Source organism: Chroicocephalus ridibundus, chromosome 4 (assembly GCF_963924245.1).
Source record: "Chroicocephalus ridibundus chromosome 4, bChrRid1.1, whole genome shotgun sequence".
Lineage (NCBI taxonomy): Eukaryota > Metazoa > Chordata > Aves > Charadriiformes > Laridae > Chroicocephalus > Chroicocephalus ridibundus.
The window spans coordinates 77696232-77717186 of record NC_086287.1 but is presented as its reverse complement, the minus strand read 5'-3'; the positions used below and the strand labels follow the sequence as shown (position 1 = coordinate 77717186).

Here is a 20955-nt window from a genome sequence, read left to right as displayed (position 1 = left end):
TAGGCGAAAGAAGACGAGAAAATGGTGGGCGAGTTAGTAGTTGAAGGCAAAGACGTAGTGAAGGAGTTGGAGTTAGCTTGCTGGGTGGAAGAAGGACAACAAGATCATCTGCAGTTCAGTTACATCAACGTTAACTGTCGACACCACATTTGGGAAGGCCAGTAGCATTTGGTCTGCAGAGACTGGGTGTGATCCTACTCCATGATGACTTAAATACAATTGTGTGCGTGTATGTATATTTATATGTGTGTATATATATATTAGCCATTTTTAATTTATTACATAAGTTCCATAATTTAAAGCTTGTTTACTTGAAATGTATCATGATAAAGTTAACATGGGAACATCATCAGAAACTCCTTTCAGAAGATACAATACAAACAGGTATTGTCTACTTTAGCTTCACCAAGGATCGAAGGGGAAATCCCCCAAAAGAATGCTGTATTGAGGGAAACATTTCTGATGTGATTTGATACAAGAAAATGTTTAGAAAAGAATTATGTCTCAAGAAAATCAGAGCTAGAATGCACGATGTCTTGTTGTGTTACTTAAAGCAATGAGATTTTAAGGTTTACCTTATGTGCCATGTACATTGATTAAATACCAAATATATGGTGGCCATTTCTAACCATCATTTACTGTATTGATTTGTCAGCAGTGGAACTGTAATAAAAAAAGCTATTGATTTACTGTCCTTATTTGCTTATGGGCTTTTTATTAATTTTACACATTGTTTCCTATTTCTAGATTCTGATTTTTATGTGTTTTTTCCCTTTAAGACAAGCCTGGTCCTCTCTGAAGTTGGAAAAGAGGAACAAGTTGAGGAACAAAGGAATGAAACCATCAGCTGCTTCTTGCTAGTTCTTACTGAGCGACAAAGGCTGCGTAAAGAATGGACAGCAAGGTGAGAAATTTGAGAAAAATAGTGAGATAATAAAATTAGAAACAAGTACATCAAATATACTCCTATAAATCCACTTGGACGGTGGGGGCAGGGGGGCAAGTTGACATGTAAAAAAAAAAAAAAAAATCACAATTTTTACTGTTCAAATAGTATTTTTCCTGGAATGGAATAGGTATCAACTGAAGTGCCCTGACGTTTTCCTTACATTGCTAATAGTACGAGCCATACTGCTTGCTGCTATGCCGTGCTAATAGATACCCTTCTTGTCTGCTCTCGTGATGATCCTCACATTTTCTCGTAGTGTCCTACTGGTGTTAGCTGGGTCGTGTTGGGTGAGATTGGCATAAATGTACATTTTGCTAGAGTTCGTATCATGTGACCAGTTTATTACACTTGAGTTCTTAAATTGAACTCATTGCCATGGTAATAAATCAGGTGATGTTGTTAACAATTTTAAAAAGTTGTTTATGGTTTTGTTTGAAAAAGTTTGTTACTAGAATGTAATCAAATGAATGCATTTCAGAAACTACAGTTACATCATACTTCTGGTTCTTTCAGAAATGTGTGAATGTAAAAAAGAGAATTTCCAGCATGTACCGCCTTGTGTCGTTCTCTTTAGCTGCTAAATGAGTTGATGCCACCTTTTTTCACATCTATTTCTAAAAGTTACAGATTTATACTCATTTAATAATCTCTTGGGTTTTTTCTTTGATATTTACATAAAATGTCTAACAGTCTATGAAATTTTTCTACCAAATGTACAGTTTTCCTTTAAAACCAGATGATGTCCTGTGCTTAGAATTAAATACAGTTTTTAGTCAAAAGTATTTTTAATGAGATTTTGTTATTAGTGCTTAATTGGCATGATTTTTTTACCTGCATTAAATGTTCCAGTTAAGGCATTCTTCTGTGGTTGTTAGTATATGATTTTGGAAAGTTCCTGAAAATTCTGTGAGCTTGACTTAAAAAAAGTTAATTGTAGATATTGGATCTGACACTTGAGTGGCTTTGCTGTTTCCAGTAATTAGCAGTGAGTGGACTTGAAACATTTTAGCAGCTTTAGATAAAAATTCAATGTTATTACATAGTAGCAATTATTATACAAATTAGAGGATACGTTTTATAATTTTGCATTCTTAGGAGTATGGGATGTTTATTTGTGTACTAATCAGTTAAGATCTCAGAGTGGAAAAGAGCTTAGTAAGGTGGGTCTACAATATTGTTTGTATTATCATGTGTTTTCTTGTTTCTGCCTTTTTGAGGAATTTAAGGGATTTTTGGGGTGTTTTTTTTATTTTTTGCCTTCCATCACCATGTCTACTAAACAATGCAAAGAGTTTTGCTACATTGGAAACAGGAAATCACTTAAGGCTTTTCTGTGGGATACATGCATCTTTGTTGTGAACCTGAATAGAAAGCTTCGTAGAGATAGGAAAAGGCTAAACAATTCTAATGAGTGGAATATCTTCTTAGAGTTCGTTTACTTTAACAACGATTTCCTGATATACGAAGTCATCAGGAATCATGGCAATCAGGACTTATTTAAAAGTAATGTGGTTACAGCATTTCTGGCCCCTGCCCACACTGTAGTGGGAGGCTGGAGCTGGTGTTGCTGTTGTAGCCATAGTCTGCTCTCTGAGACAACCCCTGATGTTCTGGGGCTGGGCGGGGGGGGGGGGAAGGCACAAGCAGACAAAGTGCAGGCCTCCTTAAAACTAAACACCTGAAAGAAAATTTCAAGAGCATTGTGCCTTGAAAGTTCCGAAAGAAAGTGTCCTTTGAGTATTAAATATCCATAATCCTTTTTCTTTCCATTTGATGTTTCCCATCCCAGTGACCTATCTGAGAGTCTCATCCATATGATCTGCATAAACAGACTGTTACCGTACACCTCACTTTGCTTCATCAAAGCTTCAGCTAGATGTCTGGAATGAAGCACTGACTGTGGTAGCCATCAAGCATACGGTGGTGAAAGTTATAAAACGTCCGCCGTGGTACTAGCAGGGCTGCCCATGTTTTAGAGATCAGTCTATTGTGTACTTTGGAATTACATGAGAAAAATGTGCTTGGACAGGAAATAATTAGCACTTGTCAAAGGGCAGGCAATAGGTTACAGTATTTTACTTTCAACAGGCTATCAGGGGATCAGCTAGATTAGATAATAGAATTTTTTTTTTCCTCTGGAAGTTAAATACAGATGACTCTAATTACCTTACATTGTGCATTAGAGAGCACATTATGAACAGTACAACTTCAAGAAATTTAGGTCAATGAAGGGTGGGCAGCTGGCAAAAACTTTACTCTGCACTTGGTCTTTCTAGCGTTATGTGGGCATTCTGTTCTTTCTTGGGTTTTATTTGTGTCATTGGCACCTTAAATAAAAAAAAAATACATGCTGGGAACTATTAGTACAAATTGATTCAACTCTTAGAAATTTAGCCTTTCTCAGGGAAAGGAATATGAACTGTTTTGATATGTATCTACCTGCTTAAAGCATGTCCTTGCATTTTCGCTTTAAGTTGTACTCTTGTTTCTGCATACTAACGAACTGAAATTACTCTCTAAGTTTTTATTTCAGGTCCAAACACAGTCCAAAACACATTGTAGTGCACTTAGTGTTATGGCTTGTCATTTCATAGACTTTGGACTCAAAGATGTCATCAGTATCTTAGCAGGCCTTCTAGGGATTCAAGTTGTTCTCTGTTTCGTGGTAGTGATCCAAAATACTTCAGGTAGGACTCAGTGAATGTCCTCTAAGTGTTAACAGAAATGGTCCAGAGTTTCTAAAGCCCCAGATTTGTTTATTCTGCATGATAGTGCCTGATGGACAGGTTGTTATAGCTGTTAAAGAGCTGCTCTAGCCCTTTGAACTGACCCCTTCTTGACCTCTGCTTATAGAAGGTCACTCTTCAGCTTATAAAGTAGGGGGAACCTTAGATTCTACTGTAACAAATAGAGGGTAAAGGGAACAGCTGTGAATTTTGGACTAACCATGCAAACCTGTATAGACTTTTTAGGGTCACTGTATGATAATGAAAATTGTTACCAAATTATATGGAAATTTAACAGCAATAGTGGGAAAGAGAGGGTGGAGTCTGATGCATTGGGTTTGATAAATGAAGTGTGAAGTTACCCATCTGGCTCTAGACAGCCCTCTTTTTCTCTACGAAAGGGAAACATTTAAAAATAACCATGGTACATCTAGAATCAATGACCCATACAGAGAGCTGGAATAGATCAAGATTTAATGGTGGCTGTGGAAGAAATTATCATTTGAAAAGTGAGACAAAGGATGAAAAAGTACAGTTCAATATCTGCACCTGATTCATTTCTAAAAAAGGCCTTAATATTTTTACCCTGTTGATGGTGCTATTGACAATTTTTATTTTACTTTTTGAACGGAAGCAGAAAAGTTGTTGTATCTTAAAGAAACAGTTTGGCCAAAAAAAAAAAAAAAGGTACTTGAATTTCAAGAGAGAATATTGTACTTTACCTGATCAGTAAATGCCCAAGAGAACCGGATTATAGTTCAATAAAAATATTATCTCTTATTTCTGCCAATGGAACTTATATCATGTTATAATAATATTGTCTTTAATGCTTGCATGACGTACTGCACTTAATTGCTAGTAGTTTCTTGCTATGTTTTTATTATAGATACCAATAGATACTACCAATCTAATTTGTCATCAAGAAATGAACAATAGATTAATCTAAAGGATAATTTTTAGCTGCATTGAAATTATTAACTGCGAGGAAAAAACATGGTTAGTTAAACCATTACTAAAACAGTCTTTTTCATGCAAAAATTTGATTAGTCTGAAATGGTTTTATTATGACATAGACTCTGATGTCCATTTTGCTATTTCCCTGAGTGAAGTTGCACCTCTTCTACTAGGGAAAATTCAACCAGGTAATGTAAAATGTAAAGTTTTGGAGGAAGACATAATGAAGTGAAAAGTTGGATAAGAAAAATTAAATTATTTATGATGGTTGTATTTTCTTAGTTGTCTTACTTAGCCAGATTCTGAAATCTTAATTTCTCTCTAAGTAATCATGTAATGACAAATTGACATAGTGAAAACAGAATAAACATTCAATAAATAATTTGGACCAAAGTAAACACAAAATTCTTCTGGTTCATGAGATAAACAGCAGAAAAGTGTTAATTGAGTATATCTTGTAAGAATCAATAGCTTAAAACCTTGGCTCATTGAAATAACACAATGAAAAACATCTATTTTTATGAGGTCATTCTACAACCCGTAACATTTTGTAGATCAGATCACTGTGTATTTTTCGAATTGCTGTATTCCTCCATCTTTGTACAACACTTCAAGAAAGAACCTCTTACAGCAAATCATCTGAGTTTGAGGTTTCAAGTCAAACTCAAGCTATAATTCCATAGTGGTTTTTGCCTTTGTCAAACCCTTTCTTAGATCTCACAGGTTTGACATAACAATGTAAAGGTATGGCTGGGTTTTTTTCCTAGCTACAGCGAACGCTTATCAAACTACTGAGATAGTCTTATCTCTCAGCAGTGAAATCTGGATTATTATGTGGATATTTATATAGGAATTGAAATTATAAGTACCTAGTGTGACAATTGAGTCCTAATCTGTGATAATGCTGTTCGGTTCTATAATAAGAACAATGAAGAATATGAGTGTGGAATCCTAAAATAGTATGCATGTTAAATGAGGTACAAACAGGAACACTTTTATATATTTTATTTTCTGTTTTGAAGAAAAAGTTAATTTTTTTTCTTATGCCTTACCTCTTTATACCTTGGCATTTTACATCATATCTAAGAAGGTAATTGAGGTAGATTTTACTCTTTTTAGCTCCAGTAGGAGAAAGTGGTGTTAACATAAAGAAGGAACATACCTCCTTCTGTAGCAGAAAAGTCAGGAAGTTAGGATGGGCTTTGGCAAAATTGGAGCAGGTTTTTTTCCTTCTGTCATGGACTTTCTGTATTTTCCAGGAACTCACTAAATGCTAGTATTTTAATGAAATGTGGTAATACCTGTTGAAAGACTGGTTCACAAATACCTGAGTTTTTTTTACGCTGACACAATTGTGCCATGATGATAAATATATGGAAAACTGTGAGCTCTTCAGAAATTATTGCAATGAGAGCTACGCTAGTTCCATAGATTTAACAGACAAATTGCAACGGTATCAGTCTGCCAGAGAGTAGGGTTTGGATATTTGGGTTGTTTAAAACTTTTGTGATGGTTTTGTGTAACATTAGAATGACAGATTATTTTTTTTCCATGTTGAGGAATCCAGCATCCATGTTTCTGAAATGCGTAAGGATCTCAGTACACACAGCTGCATGATCTCCAGTGCAGTTTTTGTAACACTTGTCCTCCCTGGACAATATGTTAGCTGGAATGGGTATTCAGTGAGTTGGCAACAAACATGGACAAAAATTTTGATTCATCATTTTGGAAATCACGGCGGGGGGGGAGATGATTCTATTTGGATTCTTTGATATGAATATTCTGCGTGTGTGTGTGTATGCTCTTTAAAAGAAGACAAGTAAAGTGTTCGGCACCCAGTATGTAACCTAAACCAGTTTTCCTGAAAGTAAATGTGCATTGTGAGTTCAATGGTAACGCTGACTACTGTCTGTTAATCAGGAAGATGCTTTGAGGCAGACTGAAAACCAACCTTGCAGCTTTCAAATGAATGGAGAAACCCCTGCGACTTCAATGAAGTTGTCAGCTCTCCTGCTGTAGTTGTGCTTAGACATCAGCTGCCTTGATTGACCTTTGACTTTTCTCCAGTTGCCTATTACCAGGCTTCTTTTGCTTCTCGTGACCCTTCCTGTTTTCCGCCTCTGCCTTTCACCTGTGTTTCTCGCATTGAGGAGTCTTTGAAGCAGCCAAGCTTGGGATCAATAGGTACAAGTACTCTACAGAACAATGGAAATACTGCTTGATTAAATGCTGCTGTTTAACCACCGCTATTATTTCCTTTGAAACTGTCTTGACCCTTTAGCCTTGAAAAGACTTTATGTTTACAAGCTGTGGCTACTTACAGAAAATGCTGCTTCTTACCTTGTGATGTCACTATATACACGGCAAATATGGTGCAAAAAATGTTATTTGGTGCGGGGACTTAAAACAAGTGGTAGTACAAGGCAGTCTAGTAAAAGTTGCAGAACTTCAGCTCTGTGTGTGGCTTTTATGTGTCAGACTTTTTCATTAAGGTACTTCGTAGGGATTGCTTACTCTGAGGGTTTACCTTCTCATTTTAGTTTAGTTTTAATGCTCCATTTCTGAAAACTTTAAAGAGATGCATCATCCCATACCCGAGTAACTACTGAATCAAAATTCTTTGTCACTTCCCTTTTTTGATTTCATGCTTCTCTTCTTGTTACGTTAGGTTTTTCAAAAGATGATTCAGTGACACTTCCAAATTTAGTCCTTATTTATAGTGCAATTAAAGTTTCCAAAACAAAAAGTGATACAGAATTTTTGCACTCTATCAGACTACATTTGATGATTTTTTTTTTGTTTTTTTTTTTACTTCATTTCTCCTGGACAGGCTTTTAAAGTCAGCATGGGTGACATTTCCTTATTTATGTAAGCTTTCATGATTGCAGTACTAGAAAGATAGTTAGTGTTGTTTTTCCAGTGATTTGACAATGATTTGCTTACTACCACTGGGAGATCTGAATGCTGGAAATGGAGATTATTGCATTTACAGACTGCGGGATACTGGAGATTGAATAGATCACAGAGGTGACAAATTTATAATCTGTGGAGACAAAGTGTTAGCCACATTGTCAGACAGTTGAACCACAAAGTAGCATTAGCATCAGCTGTCATCATTTCTGTAAGAGAGAATGGTGTCTGCCAGAGGCAGGGGAAAAGGAGAAAAGACGGGAGAATTCAGCGTGTTGTCCAGTGCTCTGTAGCTGCCCATATTAGCTAAAGAGCTGGTGTTATAACCTAGGTTATAAAGTGTGACTGGTCCAGAGAATGAAAAATTATCATAGATTTATTTAGCTTTATCCACTGAGGTTGGTTTCTTCTGCAATATCAATCCATACTTTCCTTTGCCTTCAGCAAAATGTGCTAATGTCACAGTATGTAACATGTCCATAAAACTACTTACAAACTTAGTATGAACTAAAACTTTGCCTAAAACTAGACATTTAAAATTAAACAAGTCTAAAGATAGAATTCTTTCTTCTGTAAAATAATAGAAGCCTTATCCAAGCAGGACTTTATTGTTAATATTGTTCGTAGCATTATTGTCACAGCTTTATCTGTCATAAATCTGAATTAAATAGATTTAATTTGGAGGATCTGGGTTAAATAATCTGTATACATTACCAACACAGAAAAAACAGAGGGTAACATAAAGGGTTTAGCTAGCCAAATGGTGTGCTTATCGTGTCGTAGCGTGAGGCATGAGTGAGCAGATGCTTACGTAAGTTCATGACTTAAGTCTTAAATGCTGTCAGCCTTATGTTATTAAAGTTTTTCCACATATATAGAACTTGATGGCTCCAGGGATTGGTAATGAAATACAAAGCCTTTTGTTTTCAGGTCAGCGGTTCAACTATGGTTCAGGTAGATAGTGCCAAAGAGTATTCCCATTGGGTATCTATGTTTGATGGCCTATGTGAAATGCATTGGTTCTCCAACCCTAGTAGGCAGGTGTGTATATCACGTAAAGCAACTGTTACAGCTGACACTAATTGGTACCCTTGCTGGCATTTTCGGAGCAGCCAAAAATTAAATGGATGTAGAAACTGAGCAAGATGCTGTCAATGCTCTAAGCAGTCTAGACCACGGTTGTGAGTTAATGGAAAGCCAAAGAATATCGTGGCTGGCTGTGGGCAAAAAGAGGATGTCAGTCCGTTGCATTGCTCTGCAGTTTGCACTAAAAGTTATGGTAATTTACACAGATAATCCTGTGCTGGTGAGAGCACCGTGGTAAATCGCTAGACAATGTCTATAGCATTGGACGAGGGGAAAGCGCAATGCACTGGGAGGTCAGAGAATGGTTGGAGATGTATCAATTCATCAGAGAAACTAAGATGAACTGGAGAATAGAACTAGATTTACTTTCTTATTTTTACTACTAATGAGATATTTTGGGCACTTAAACAGTTTAATTTGGCTACATTATTTGTTCTGTTTATTTTGTCTGCATTTTCAGTTCCTAATGTATCATTGCTATGGAATTATGAAATTGTAAACTATGATGATGTTTAACTAAAAAAGGAAGCTGGCATGTCTTATGCTTAAGATGATCTGTAAAAACAGAGAACTTGGGAACCTGTTACATAGCATGCATTGTTTTCACATTCTTTGTCTTATTTTGATTAATAACAGCAGCCCCAAATGGGACCAGTGCTTAAAGCATACGTAGTGCTAGCAGAGGAAAATCCTACTATAACTTGAGTAGCTTAGCCGACTGAGAACACTTCTAGAGGTATGCAACACCCCAATTTACTGGTAATTCACAGTACTTGTAATTCCATATTGCTGTATTCTAGAGATTATCTAGCCTGGGTTAGTGGTGAAGCAGACAGGACTCTGGGATGAGAAGGGTGTTAAAGGAACATCAGTGATATAATTAGAAATTGAGAGAAACAATTGAAACAAAAAGGTATATTGAGTTGTATCAAAAAGATTAACTGAGAAACAGTTAACAGCTCTCAAAACGCTATCGAGTATTAAAGTGAAAGCAGCAATACTAGGAGAAAAGAGTATTCTTTTGAAAAAGGAGAGTTGTGAGAATTTTAAGAGCTTCTAATAAGAGGGTGTTCTGCTCTTTCTACAAGGGTAAACTGAATGGATCCATCCATTCCATCTGTGGATGTGCTGGAATTAGATTTAGCTGTAAATTATGCTGGAGGGCATTTTTTGTACAAGTTTAGACAATAGTCTTAAAATTTTTGCCAGTTGTTTTTGGGCAAGTCAACATTTTCTCATTTTTATTTTCTCATATTTAGTAGCATCAACATTTGGTCTTCCTGAGTTCTGAAAAATATTCTTATCAGAATTATTTTTGACCACCTAGTAAAGGTGGATTTGAGCAAGTGCTCAGGAAATGTGAGGTAATCAATGTATCCACTCCAGCGTAGATGACTGCTAGCTGTACGGCATGTTTATTTTAAGGCATAGTTTACTAAATATAAGGTCTAATTATTTTATATTGGGCCATTCTGAAAGCATTTTAGATGTTTGCCCATCTTTTTATATTTGGAGATATGGATAACCCCAAAACCCAGATATGTGTGTTAGGGATTGAGGGGGAGGTTGGAGGAGAGGAAAAGAGGGGAGGAAGGGGATTGGAGAGGTAAGAGGGTGCAATGTTAGAGAACGTTTTAAACTGTTTTGCTTGCCTGTAGGTGACACTGTTGCATCATTTATCTGTACATTTTCACATATCTTGTCCAGGGACAAAAACAAAAAAAGTTTCATTAAAATGAGAAAGATTCAAATAAATACATTACAGTAATGATTCCTTAAGCCTTGGCTAGAGAGCAGAGTCTTAAATACAGGTAGATGAATTGCATGTTCTCCTTCCCAAAGATGGTAGCAGTTTATAATATTATTTCTGATTAACTAGCTCACTAGCATTGCATCGTCAGTTTGGTATTCCCTTGACAGGCAAGATGCTAAAAGGATTGCTCTGCATGTTTCTAAGGCTAATGTAATAAACCAAGATGATAATACACCGACGGGAAAAAAAAATATCTTAATTTGCTGCTAAGTTATGGCAATATAAAGTTAAAATGTTTTTCTTTGCTCAAGTCATTTAAATTAATAATGTGTGCCATTAAGTGAAATCTCACAGAGGATTTTTCCTTCTTTGCCATTAAGTATGCCGGCTACAGAGAAAATGAAATATTCTATGAGGCTTGAGCAATCATCTATCTCTAAGCTGCAGTGTGCCTGCTGCCAGATGTTCAGGTGCTGGTGCTGCTGCTTTGACATGTATATCTCTTCCAGGCAAAAAAAACAATATATACATCAGTCCAGGTGCAAGGTGGCCTTGCCAGCAAACCTGCCTCCTCCTAGCTGTGACACTCATCCACTCCCTGTCAGAATGTGTACGTTAGGAGGGGATTGTCATTAACCCCTGGAAAGCGTAGGTTTCGCTGAAGTGATGTGCACAGTAATGATATTGTTAGCTTCCTTAATTTCTAGTTTCACCATCAATTATGCCATGTGTTTCATCCAGTTGGTGCTACCCTCCCAGTGTTAATTATAACCTACAAGACTGTTACAGTTAATTTTATGGCAAGCATATTGTCTCTTCAAGGCTCCACAGCAGCTCATAAATTATCTTGAAGGTAAAATGTAACTTGGGGAACTAGTTATGAAAATTCCATCCATCTCGCTTAGGAGGTGCAGCTGCTACTGTCAGCTGCCTCGCTGCTGCATTGTGAAGGAATGATGGTGGGTCAGGTTTAGGAGGCTGGGCCCGGGCTGTCACCGAGGAGAAAGGCTGTCCTGGCCCTGTCAGACAAGTCCCTGCCGCCGGTCCCTCGTGGGTTCACTTTGCAGGCAGTAAAAGGCAGGCAGCGCAGGTGGATGGTCCCCAAGCTGTCTCTATTCATTACCTTACAGAAACTTGTTTTAGGTAGGCAGGTACGGAGACCTTTTCACTGTTGTCATAATGTTAGGCATCATCTGCAAAGTGCAAGATAGATAACTCTATAAATAACTCGCCGTTCTGCTGGGCAGGGGTAGGGGAGAAAAGACGATTAGCGCCACAGACGCATGTGAAATAGCTCGCTGGTTTGTAAAATGACTGTTGGTTTAATTGTAGCAATAGCGTGGTTTGGAAGAGCACATCTGTTCGCTTTTATTTTGCATACACAATACGAGGAGGCGCAACTTCACTGCTAAGTAATTTGTGTTGGAGTTTCACATTAAATAAATCTGCATGAGTTTATATTGGAATTATTTATGACATCTGCGTGTGAGTGTCCTGGGTTTTTTTTGCTGAAGGAATTGCAAACACTTGTTTTCTTTAAAAAAAGAAAGTAACCTGCTACTCAGAACAATGAGCTTGGCATTCAGTGCTGTTTATATTTTTGGAGTACACTTGTATTATTACTGTAATGCCTTATTCTGCTCTTCATAGCAAAAATACAAGACTACCATAAAAATATAATGCCTTATTCTGATGTTCCTTCCTTTAATATTTTGTATTTCAATAGTTTTAAATGCTGTCAAGCTTTGAGAGCTCCTTTAAGAATGAAACCTAAGCAGAAATCAAATGTCCTGAGAGGCTTTTCTTTCTTCCACTATTTTACCTTTTGAAAGGACTTCTGTGTTTACAGTGTTGTTTCCTAACCTCATTTACAGCTGGGAGGGCATCTGAGAAGGAGCACTGAAAGCTGATACTTAACGCATTTCCATAGGCAACCGCTGTGCAGATGTGAATGTACAGACCCATTGTGAATGAGGAAATGTTGTGAATTCAATTGAGGAGAAAATGAACAAACACAATAATGAAAACCAGCAAGGATAATGCATCTAAATGTATATTGTTAGTTTGTTTTCACAGTCTTCATTCAGCTTCAGTTATTTTTGATCATTCATTATACAGGGAAGAAAAAATTTTCAAAATAATGCTGACTTTATAAATTGGGCCTTCTATATGTTTGTAAAGTGGGGGGGAAAAAGGCTGATTGGAGAGTGCAAATTAGTACACTTCTAATGTATGTTCATTATTGCTTTTCCCTTGCAATTTACGGTAAATGGACCTTGTGCTATCTGTTAGAGGTCCATTCTTTTCCCAAAGTCAAAATGTCTTCATCCTTTCCTCTCGCCTCTCACAGAAGAGATGGGGGGAAATGGTAACTGTTGCTAGCACGTACCATTTAATGAGGGGTTGCTTCACCTGGCCATCTACGTCTCCTCCACTGTAGGATGTCAATTACTATCCAAAAATTATCCATCAGTATTGCCAAAGCACTCCCTCCATTGTGGGGTACTTCCCCGTTATGGTTCTGCATCATAACTGGGAGGTGTCTGCGGGTGCTGTAGTACAGCTCTCACTAAGGCTTGAGTGAATTTGTGTAGGTAGAGAAGGCTGGGGACAGGGAAAAAGAAGTCTTGAGAATTTTAATATCCTATACTGGTTTCTAAAGGGATAAGACTACTGCTGAGTATCCAAAAATGTAACGTTTATTTTGCTTAAAATCATGTGAAAGTATCTGGATTATCATTGTCGTAATCATCTCTTCTCAGATTGATTTTACACCCTTGCAATATCACTGGGAGTTTCTCTTGATTCGAGTTAGTATAAAGGAGAAGAGAATCAGGGCACAGGTCCTGGTAAATATCCTTCACATTTTCTTACAATAGAATCTCAGACTTTTATTGTGACACTGCTGCAGAAAGACGCATCCAATTGGAGAAGTCTTTATGGTTTGTAATTTGGCACATAAAATGGTCATTACCAAAGTAATTCTCTTTTAAATATAAGAAATCCTTTTTGTGCAATTGAATAAGAAAACCTTTTTCAGAATAAAGTGCCCTTGTTTCTTGGCTCTTGGCCAACTTCAATAGGGAAAAACTGCATTTGGAAAGCGATTGAACTATGTAGTATTGCAAACTTATTTGTTAGGAAGATGGATTAAAGTAGCTGGAAAATAACAGGAGAGAGGACAGCTTGAGTTGGATCCAGACCACTCACTTGTCACAGGCAGACACACTTTAAAAAATGTTGCTCTTTCTTGCATAACATGACTCAATATGTTCTTTTATATCCTCAACCCAAGAAGAAAATGAATTTTCAAAATAGCCTCAGTATTAGATAGTCATTAGATTCAAAAAAAAACATTTGAAAAAAAAGGGGGGGTTATGGCTGTAGAGTCTTATTTATGACACACAGAACTTAGACCTTTTTTGTTGTAACAGCAGTAATTTAAAAGAACACAAACTCAAATGAAATATGTTTCCCAATTAAGTGCACTATTAGCCAGATGATTTTCTAAGAATAAAAATAATTTTGTACCTCAAATATAGGTAAATATCAAAGGGATTTAAACCAGTGGTAGCTTGTGTAGATCAATGTTGATGCTTGGTCCTTCAAAATGTATAAAGAAATAATAATTTTTAATGATTTTTGAAGTTTTCTGCTTGTCAACAATTAATTATAAGTTCCAGTAACATGGGAAGACCTCTGTGCGTGTTGAACCTCGTGAAATCAATGGAGCACTGCATGCAGTTGGGCATTTGCTCACTCAGTTCACCCAAGAAAGCAAATTATCAGTACAGCTTACCTCTCTTCTTGTACTCTAATAGAGTACCTTTTGATGGGAAATAATTTCTTTCTTTTATTTCACAAAATTCCCATACTTTGCTCTTTTGTTACTCTGAGATGGAAAATCACTGCTGTTTTAGGGACTTCTGATCTATTTGCTGTCAATGTGTAAGATAGCCATTTTATAATTTGGTTTGTGTGAGGAGTTTAAAACTTTAAGAGTAGCATTGCTAGACTACTACAATACTATGCAAATTCAATTGTGTGATTAAAATTACATGATTAAAAAGCAAAATGTTGGTATGTGTTCGGTTCCTGGCTCAACAAAAGCATTTAGCAAGGTAATGTCAAGAATTTATGTAGTCTCTTTGAAGGAATATAGCTTGCAACAAAGTAAATAGAATCACTTACGTGTTTAAATTTGCAGTGTTCAGAGCAAGCTACTTTTAAGTCTATGCCTGACTTCTAGCATGAATTTTAAAACAAACCAACCAACCAAAAGAAACGACAAAAAAATCCCCTCAAACAAACAAAAACACACAAAACCCTTGAACGTTATAAGTATCTACATTAATGAAATACATAACTTTTCTTTTTTACTCAGTAGGACCCGTAAGCATATGCGTTAGCATGCTAACATCGTTGCTGATCTTGAAAAGTGCCGACTGACCTCTTCTGCGTACTCTAATTGCCAACTGATATGGAAAATACCAATCCTTCAATTTTTACTAATTTTTATTTTTATCCTACAAAAGAAATTAAGAAAAGAGCATACTGTGAAATATCAAAACAAAAGCAGTATCATTTTTATGTTTGTGTACAACTTTTTAAAATGTATCCATTATTATAAGGCGCAATTGATGATGAATACAGAAAAATAATTTTGTTTGCCTGCTCACTTTTTTTTTTTTGCTCAAAGCCTGACCTTTATTTAAGCATATTATTTTTCTGTGTCACGTACCAAAAAAAAACCCTACAAGATTTATTGGCATTTCTATGGAAAAAATGAAAGGATTTTCATGTTTTGTAAGAAACTTAATACACTCTCACAGATGGCCCAGCTCAGGTGTGATTTTAATTATGAGATAAAACAAAGCCCAACACAGTAGGAAGTAGTATTAATAAACGGCCTGAAGCTTTTGTCTTCGTGTGTCAAAAAGCCTTTTTATTGCGTGATGAAAAAATTTTTTTTTACTAGCTGTTTCTAAAAATGCTTGGAAAAAAAATGCAAGGGCTTCCAAAGTTCAAGTGAATTATTTTGGTCAAGTAAAAAACAAGAATTTTTTTTCCATTTCTTTTTTTCTTCCCTATAAGCTTAGATTTCTGCTGGCAGATGGTAGGAAAAGTGCATTAATAATAATTAAACCTGCAAGGGCACAAATGCTTTATTTACAAATAAAACCATTTCCTAATTAGGTGTTGTCCTGTTTGTTGGCATATCACATTGCTTAGTAGTAACAAAACCTGAGAATTTGTTAAGCTGGGCTTAAACCGCACCATCAGAAACTACTAATAATGTAAACCTTGCAATGGTATTCAGCCTTCATTATTAAAACACAAATAGTATGATCCTGTTATTAAATATTACTAATATATTATAATAATGTTGTACTGTCTTTCCCTTAGTGGGGAATTATGAGGACCTCATGTTAGGACCTCAGTGTCCTGACATAGTTAATTATCCATAGATAATGGTTTTCGGCAGTAGCTGTTCTGAACATCACAACCTCGCTGTTAAGGGCTTAATAAATATTTGCAGACTCAGGTGCAGAGCACCTACGTACTTCTCTGCAGAAGCAAACAGCTGTGGTTTCTTTCCTGTGCTATACATCACACACAACGTCTCATTTATTGTGGCAAACCTAATGGTGCAAATGGCAAGTTTTATGTCCTATGTTATTCTGTGGTAATGTGTTTGTTGCAGATATGCTCACTTATCTTTCGTGAGTCATCTGTCTTTTCTAATACAAAAATATCTTAGCTGAAACTGCTGGGGTTCATTACTCGAATGCTGTGTCTATTGATAAAATTATTTAAAACTTTTAGAGTGTATAACTACTGTCACCACCGATGCGGGAAGGTAGAAAACTAAAACCAGATGGTTCACAATTGAATTCTGCATCTCTGAGCTTACTTTTAGGGGACAGTTGTTTGTAATAATTATTTCGATTGTAGGACAGTGAAGAACGTGAACGTAATGAGCTTTTACAAGTAATATAGGTTAGGGATTTTTTTTTTTCCTGTGTGGTCGAATACATCTCATGGGAGGAAGTACCCATAAATTTCAGGTAGCTGTGCATCACCTTAAATTGTGCCTCGTAATATTGGGTGATTCTTATTTAACATCCCACTTTTAATTGCTGATAAATAATGGGGTGAAAGGAGGTGATGCTAGGGTTATGTACGTGGAACTAAGCCACATTGGGAATGAGGTATTCTAACAGTGGTGTAACTTGTATGGTCCTTGATGATTAGTAGTCAGTAAGTCTCTCTCTCTCTCTCTCTCTCTAGGCAGAGAGGGATAACAGTTTCATGTACTTAAGGACAGAGTTCCCAACAGGAGCTCAGGCTTGTGATATTTGAAGGAAGTCAACAGTGGTGGGGACACTGTCGGTGTTATTAACAGTTTTATCTCGAGTCTGTTAATATTTCGTATTTTCCTCTTAAGGACCTGTGTTTATGTGTCTCAGCTTTCATTTATTACAGAGCTGCTAAGAAAGGCTTGATAGCCTTCCTTATAAAAGCATATATAATAAAAACGTATGAAAATATATAAATATAAAAATCTATAAAAGCATGTATAAGACCAGGTTGGATGGGGCTTTGAGCAGCCTGGTCTCATGGGAGGTGTCCCTGCCCATGGCAGGGGGGCTTGGAACTAGATGATCTTTAAGATCCCCTCCAACCCGAACCATTCTATGGTTCTATATTAATATATGTACATGCTTTGTGTATGTTTTGTAAACATACACATATATGCTTGTGGCTTCTGGAACCTGACTGACAGACAGCTTTTCTAATGGTAATAATGGGGGTTTTTTTATTAATAAGTTCATAAACTAGGCAGATTGTGTGTTACAGTACTGTGTTTTCAGTATAGAAACCTTTTTTTTTTTCTTCCCCTCATGGAAAAACTATGTATGCTAATAGTATGCCTGACGTGTCACAATAGTAGTAATATAGTAGTAAAATAGTATGAAATGTTACTTAACAAAATTATTTAATATTCTGTTAAAAAAGTAATCACTTCATATTTTGCCCACAGATTTCAATGCTTTCAACAAAGGCCCAAAGGGGAAGTTTTGCAGGTTTTTTTCAGAAATTTTCCATTGTCAGCTTCCCCCTCACGCTGCCATCCCTGCATCCATGGTACTAATCCTTTTCCATTTTTGAATTTGAAGGATTGTATTATATTAATGCATCTCTCTTCTAGTCATATTCTTTGTGTATTATTAGAAGGTGTAATAGAAACAGTAGTTATAATAAACTAATAACGATGTATTTTAAGCTCTTGATCATGTACTGATTGTGGGAGCATTTGGGAGAATAGTGTATGGTCCGTGTCGTATGGAATTTGTACTCTGGTTTAGGCAGGAAAATGATCCTCGTCTGTCTTGTCCTGTGTGCATCCTCTGTTGTGATTCTCACTCTATGTAATGCCGAATGCTCCATCAATATTTATATTTCTGTGCTTTCTAGGAAATCAGTTATTGATGAGTAAGGACGGCCATCCTAGTTGCCTTGATGGGCAGGTGCCTTGCCTTGCATGGATTGTCGTGAAGCAGGCAGTCTCAGCACGGGCTGGCCTGGTCTCTGAGAGACTGCCGACTGCTTTCTGGTTGTCAGACACACAAATTTTATTATACTCACCATCCAGCAAACTGTGTAGCGACTCTAGGAAGCTTTCTATATCAGTATTAATATTTCTGTGAGCATTATGTTTCAGCTGAAGTTATGATGATGATGTTGCTTATTCAGATACCGGTTATGGCTTTGGTACAAACCTTGAGGAAGGACTTTTCATTCTGATGTTCATCCGATGTGCAGTAGATTATGTCCTCCTACGTGTTAATCTGATTCTGCTGGTTGACTCAAAGTGAACCAAAAGCTGGTGATACTGGTCTGTTTTACTCCCACAGACGCTGCATTCTTCTTCCACACTGGGTGCGAGCAGTGCTGATGGCTAATGTGTCACTAACAACGCCTAGTTCTCTAGTCAAGAAGTCATTAATGTCAGATAAAAAACTAAAGTAACCAAAGGGTGCTGGTTTTAAGTGGTGATAGACTGTCACTTTTAAGTGTTATGTCTCCCTTTCAAACAGAAGACGCAAAGGCGAAGCTTGCTGCCTTTTATTTTTGATGGTCCAAACCTAAACATTACTTGAAAAACACACACATGACTCGGATTAAAATTCAGCATTAGATTAATTTAACTGCAGTTATATACCTTTTTAATTGAGTGTGCTTTAAAATTCTGCTGGTGACCATTCTATTGGTAACCCACGCCCCTGTGAGTCATTAACAAAGTGTAACTGATCCTGATCTAGAAGGTTTTTTTGGGAGGGGTGGGGGGATGTTAATCTTCAATATAATCAAGGCAAGAAGCTTTTGGCTCATGAAAGTAAATGTTTTCGATCTTTTGTTGTCGGATCCCACAATTTTCTCTACAGCAGACTTAGATGAAACAGAAAACTGATATTCTGAGCCACTGGAATTGCAGTCTTGTAATTTAGAAATATCCATTTTATCCTTTATAATTTCTTCACTAAGATTCCTCAGTCTGAATCTGATATAGGTAGGAGCCAAGACAAACAGTAACCACTTATAGTCGTTCAGACCAGTTTGGATTTCACTAGAATGTAAAGCCAAAGAGTTCTTGGCTTTGTTTCATGTGTCTTACAAGGATAGAAAGTGCATTTAAATTGTTGTACGTAGCGTAGCTGCATGTTTCTTTAACATCTGCAAGCTTTTATTTTCAACATTATAAAGATGTGAAAATACTTGTGCAGTAAACTCTCTTAATTCACCAGCTGAAGAGCCTGATGGAAGGCCCTCTAACTTTCTAGAAGTAGTGTATACGAAAAGTTACCTCCAGTCCTTCAAGCAGGAGCTAGAAGGCAGTGATGCCAGCAGTGCCACACGTGTTCATACAAAGGCAAGGGCAGGTGCGCATCTGGTCTGTGTGGGGCGTTGCCCTGACAGTGCTGGCATCTACTTAGAGTTGTGATCCTTCAAAATGCTTCTGAATGCAGGGCTAACTCGCTGTGGTTTTAAAGAGCAAGTGCTGCAGTGGATAGTATTTGCAGGACCAAGGCATAAGATCGCTTTTGTAGTTTATTTGGGGACTTGTTGTAGAGATATTTGCCAAATAGTTAGGACAGCTTACAGTGAGTGTTCCAGTTGCGTAGCACAAAAACATAGAATATATATTTATTTTGTTCCAGGAGTCTTACTCATAGAGGTTCTTCCCCTCAGTTTAGTATGTTATTTCCCTACCACCCAACATGCACGTGCATACCTGATTTCCTGGTGCATGTACTGAATCGATACATAATGAGTCCTCCTAGCAAGCCCAGTTTGCCAGAATATCATTCAGAATTTGTTTTCTCCTGCCCTGTCCTCCTGCATTATAAATAACTTGAGAAACAGAGCAATGGTTTCATTGCTCTGTACCTCCAAAAGGTCTCTTTAGTATAGCTTAAACTATTTATTCTACCTTATATAACACTTAGAAATTCCTGGATGAAATTGCTATGTAATATATATATATATATATATATATATATATAACAATGAAAAAGAGAGAAGTCTTGTGGTTGCAAAAGCCATGCTGAGAAAGCAGTATGGCAAAACCATCACAGTACCAAGTTCTTCACAGTTGAAAGTTGTGAAAGAGTTTTAAAATGTTGTTGTTACGTGTTGCTGAATACCTTGGAAATAGATGTATGTAATCCACAGAAAAATGCCGTGACAAGCTATGTGTAGAGAATGTGTCCCCCAGCAGAGTGTATATATGAGGATGGGACCATTCCTGTGTGTAATTATTTCTGAATCAAAATAGATGGTATAACAATCAGTAACATCTAGTTTAAATGCATGTCAGAAAAATACGTATTGCATATTTTTCTCTCTGTCAAAGACTGTAGTACCTATTTCTTTGTGCAGTAGGTCATTATCTAGTTTTCTGTCTCTCATACAGAAAATGTTTGCTATGAATTTCAACTCCCAATTGCTGACTGGAGTTCAAAGACCAAAATACTACTGGCTTTCAGTACTTTAAAAATCCACAGCAGTCCTTTGAATGACACAGGGGACGGAAGTATTTGCCTCGGTAGAAAGTTACCTTGTGTGGAGAAATTTGTAAACCGGATATCCCATGAAATAGCTGAAAAATGTATTTTTTTTTTTGCGAAGGCTATTAATACCAGTTATTAAAGCAGCCAGCCTAAAATGCACATTTCTAGAGTCAGGATGATGACATTTTTAGTCCATCAGAACCTGAAGTTTTCACAATGTCGCTGCCTAATGACTCTTAACTTTTAAAATGTTCATTGGCATGCCTGCTCCACTCCCATATTTGAAGGTAATATTGCTGATAAAAGTATATTTTGGGTTAGAACTTAGTTCTTTGTTCTCGGTTACCTCTGAGGAAAGCAGCTGATCAATAAATAAACAGTTTAATGGGTTAGAGCCACTAACTGCATCCTGGATAACTAAATTTGGAAATGGTTTCACAAAAATCTCTCCAAATGCCAGAAAAAAAACCCTAATGAAAGAGTTTCAAAAGAATATAGAAA

The 20955-nt window shown here is 36.8% G+C and overlaps 1 protein-coding gene across 3 annotated transcripts in view; it reads left to right on the top strand.

Annotated features, from left to right (window-relative positions):
- The window catches only part of FTO (FTO alpha-ketoglutarate dependent dioxygenase), a 257550-nt gene that overhangs the window by 115106 nt on the left and 121489 nt on the right, over window positions 1-20955 (top strand). For all 3 annotated transcript variants that reach the window (XM_063334325.1, XM_063334324.1, XM_063334323.1), the window contains one exon: window positions 780-904. In XM_063334325.1, the coding sequence (XP_063190395.1) occupies window positions 780-904 (125 nt within the window). The remainder of the gene's footprint in view (window positions 1-779; window positions 905-20955) is intronic.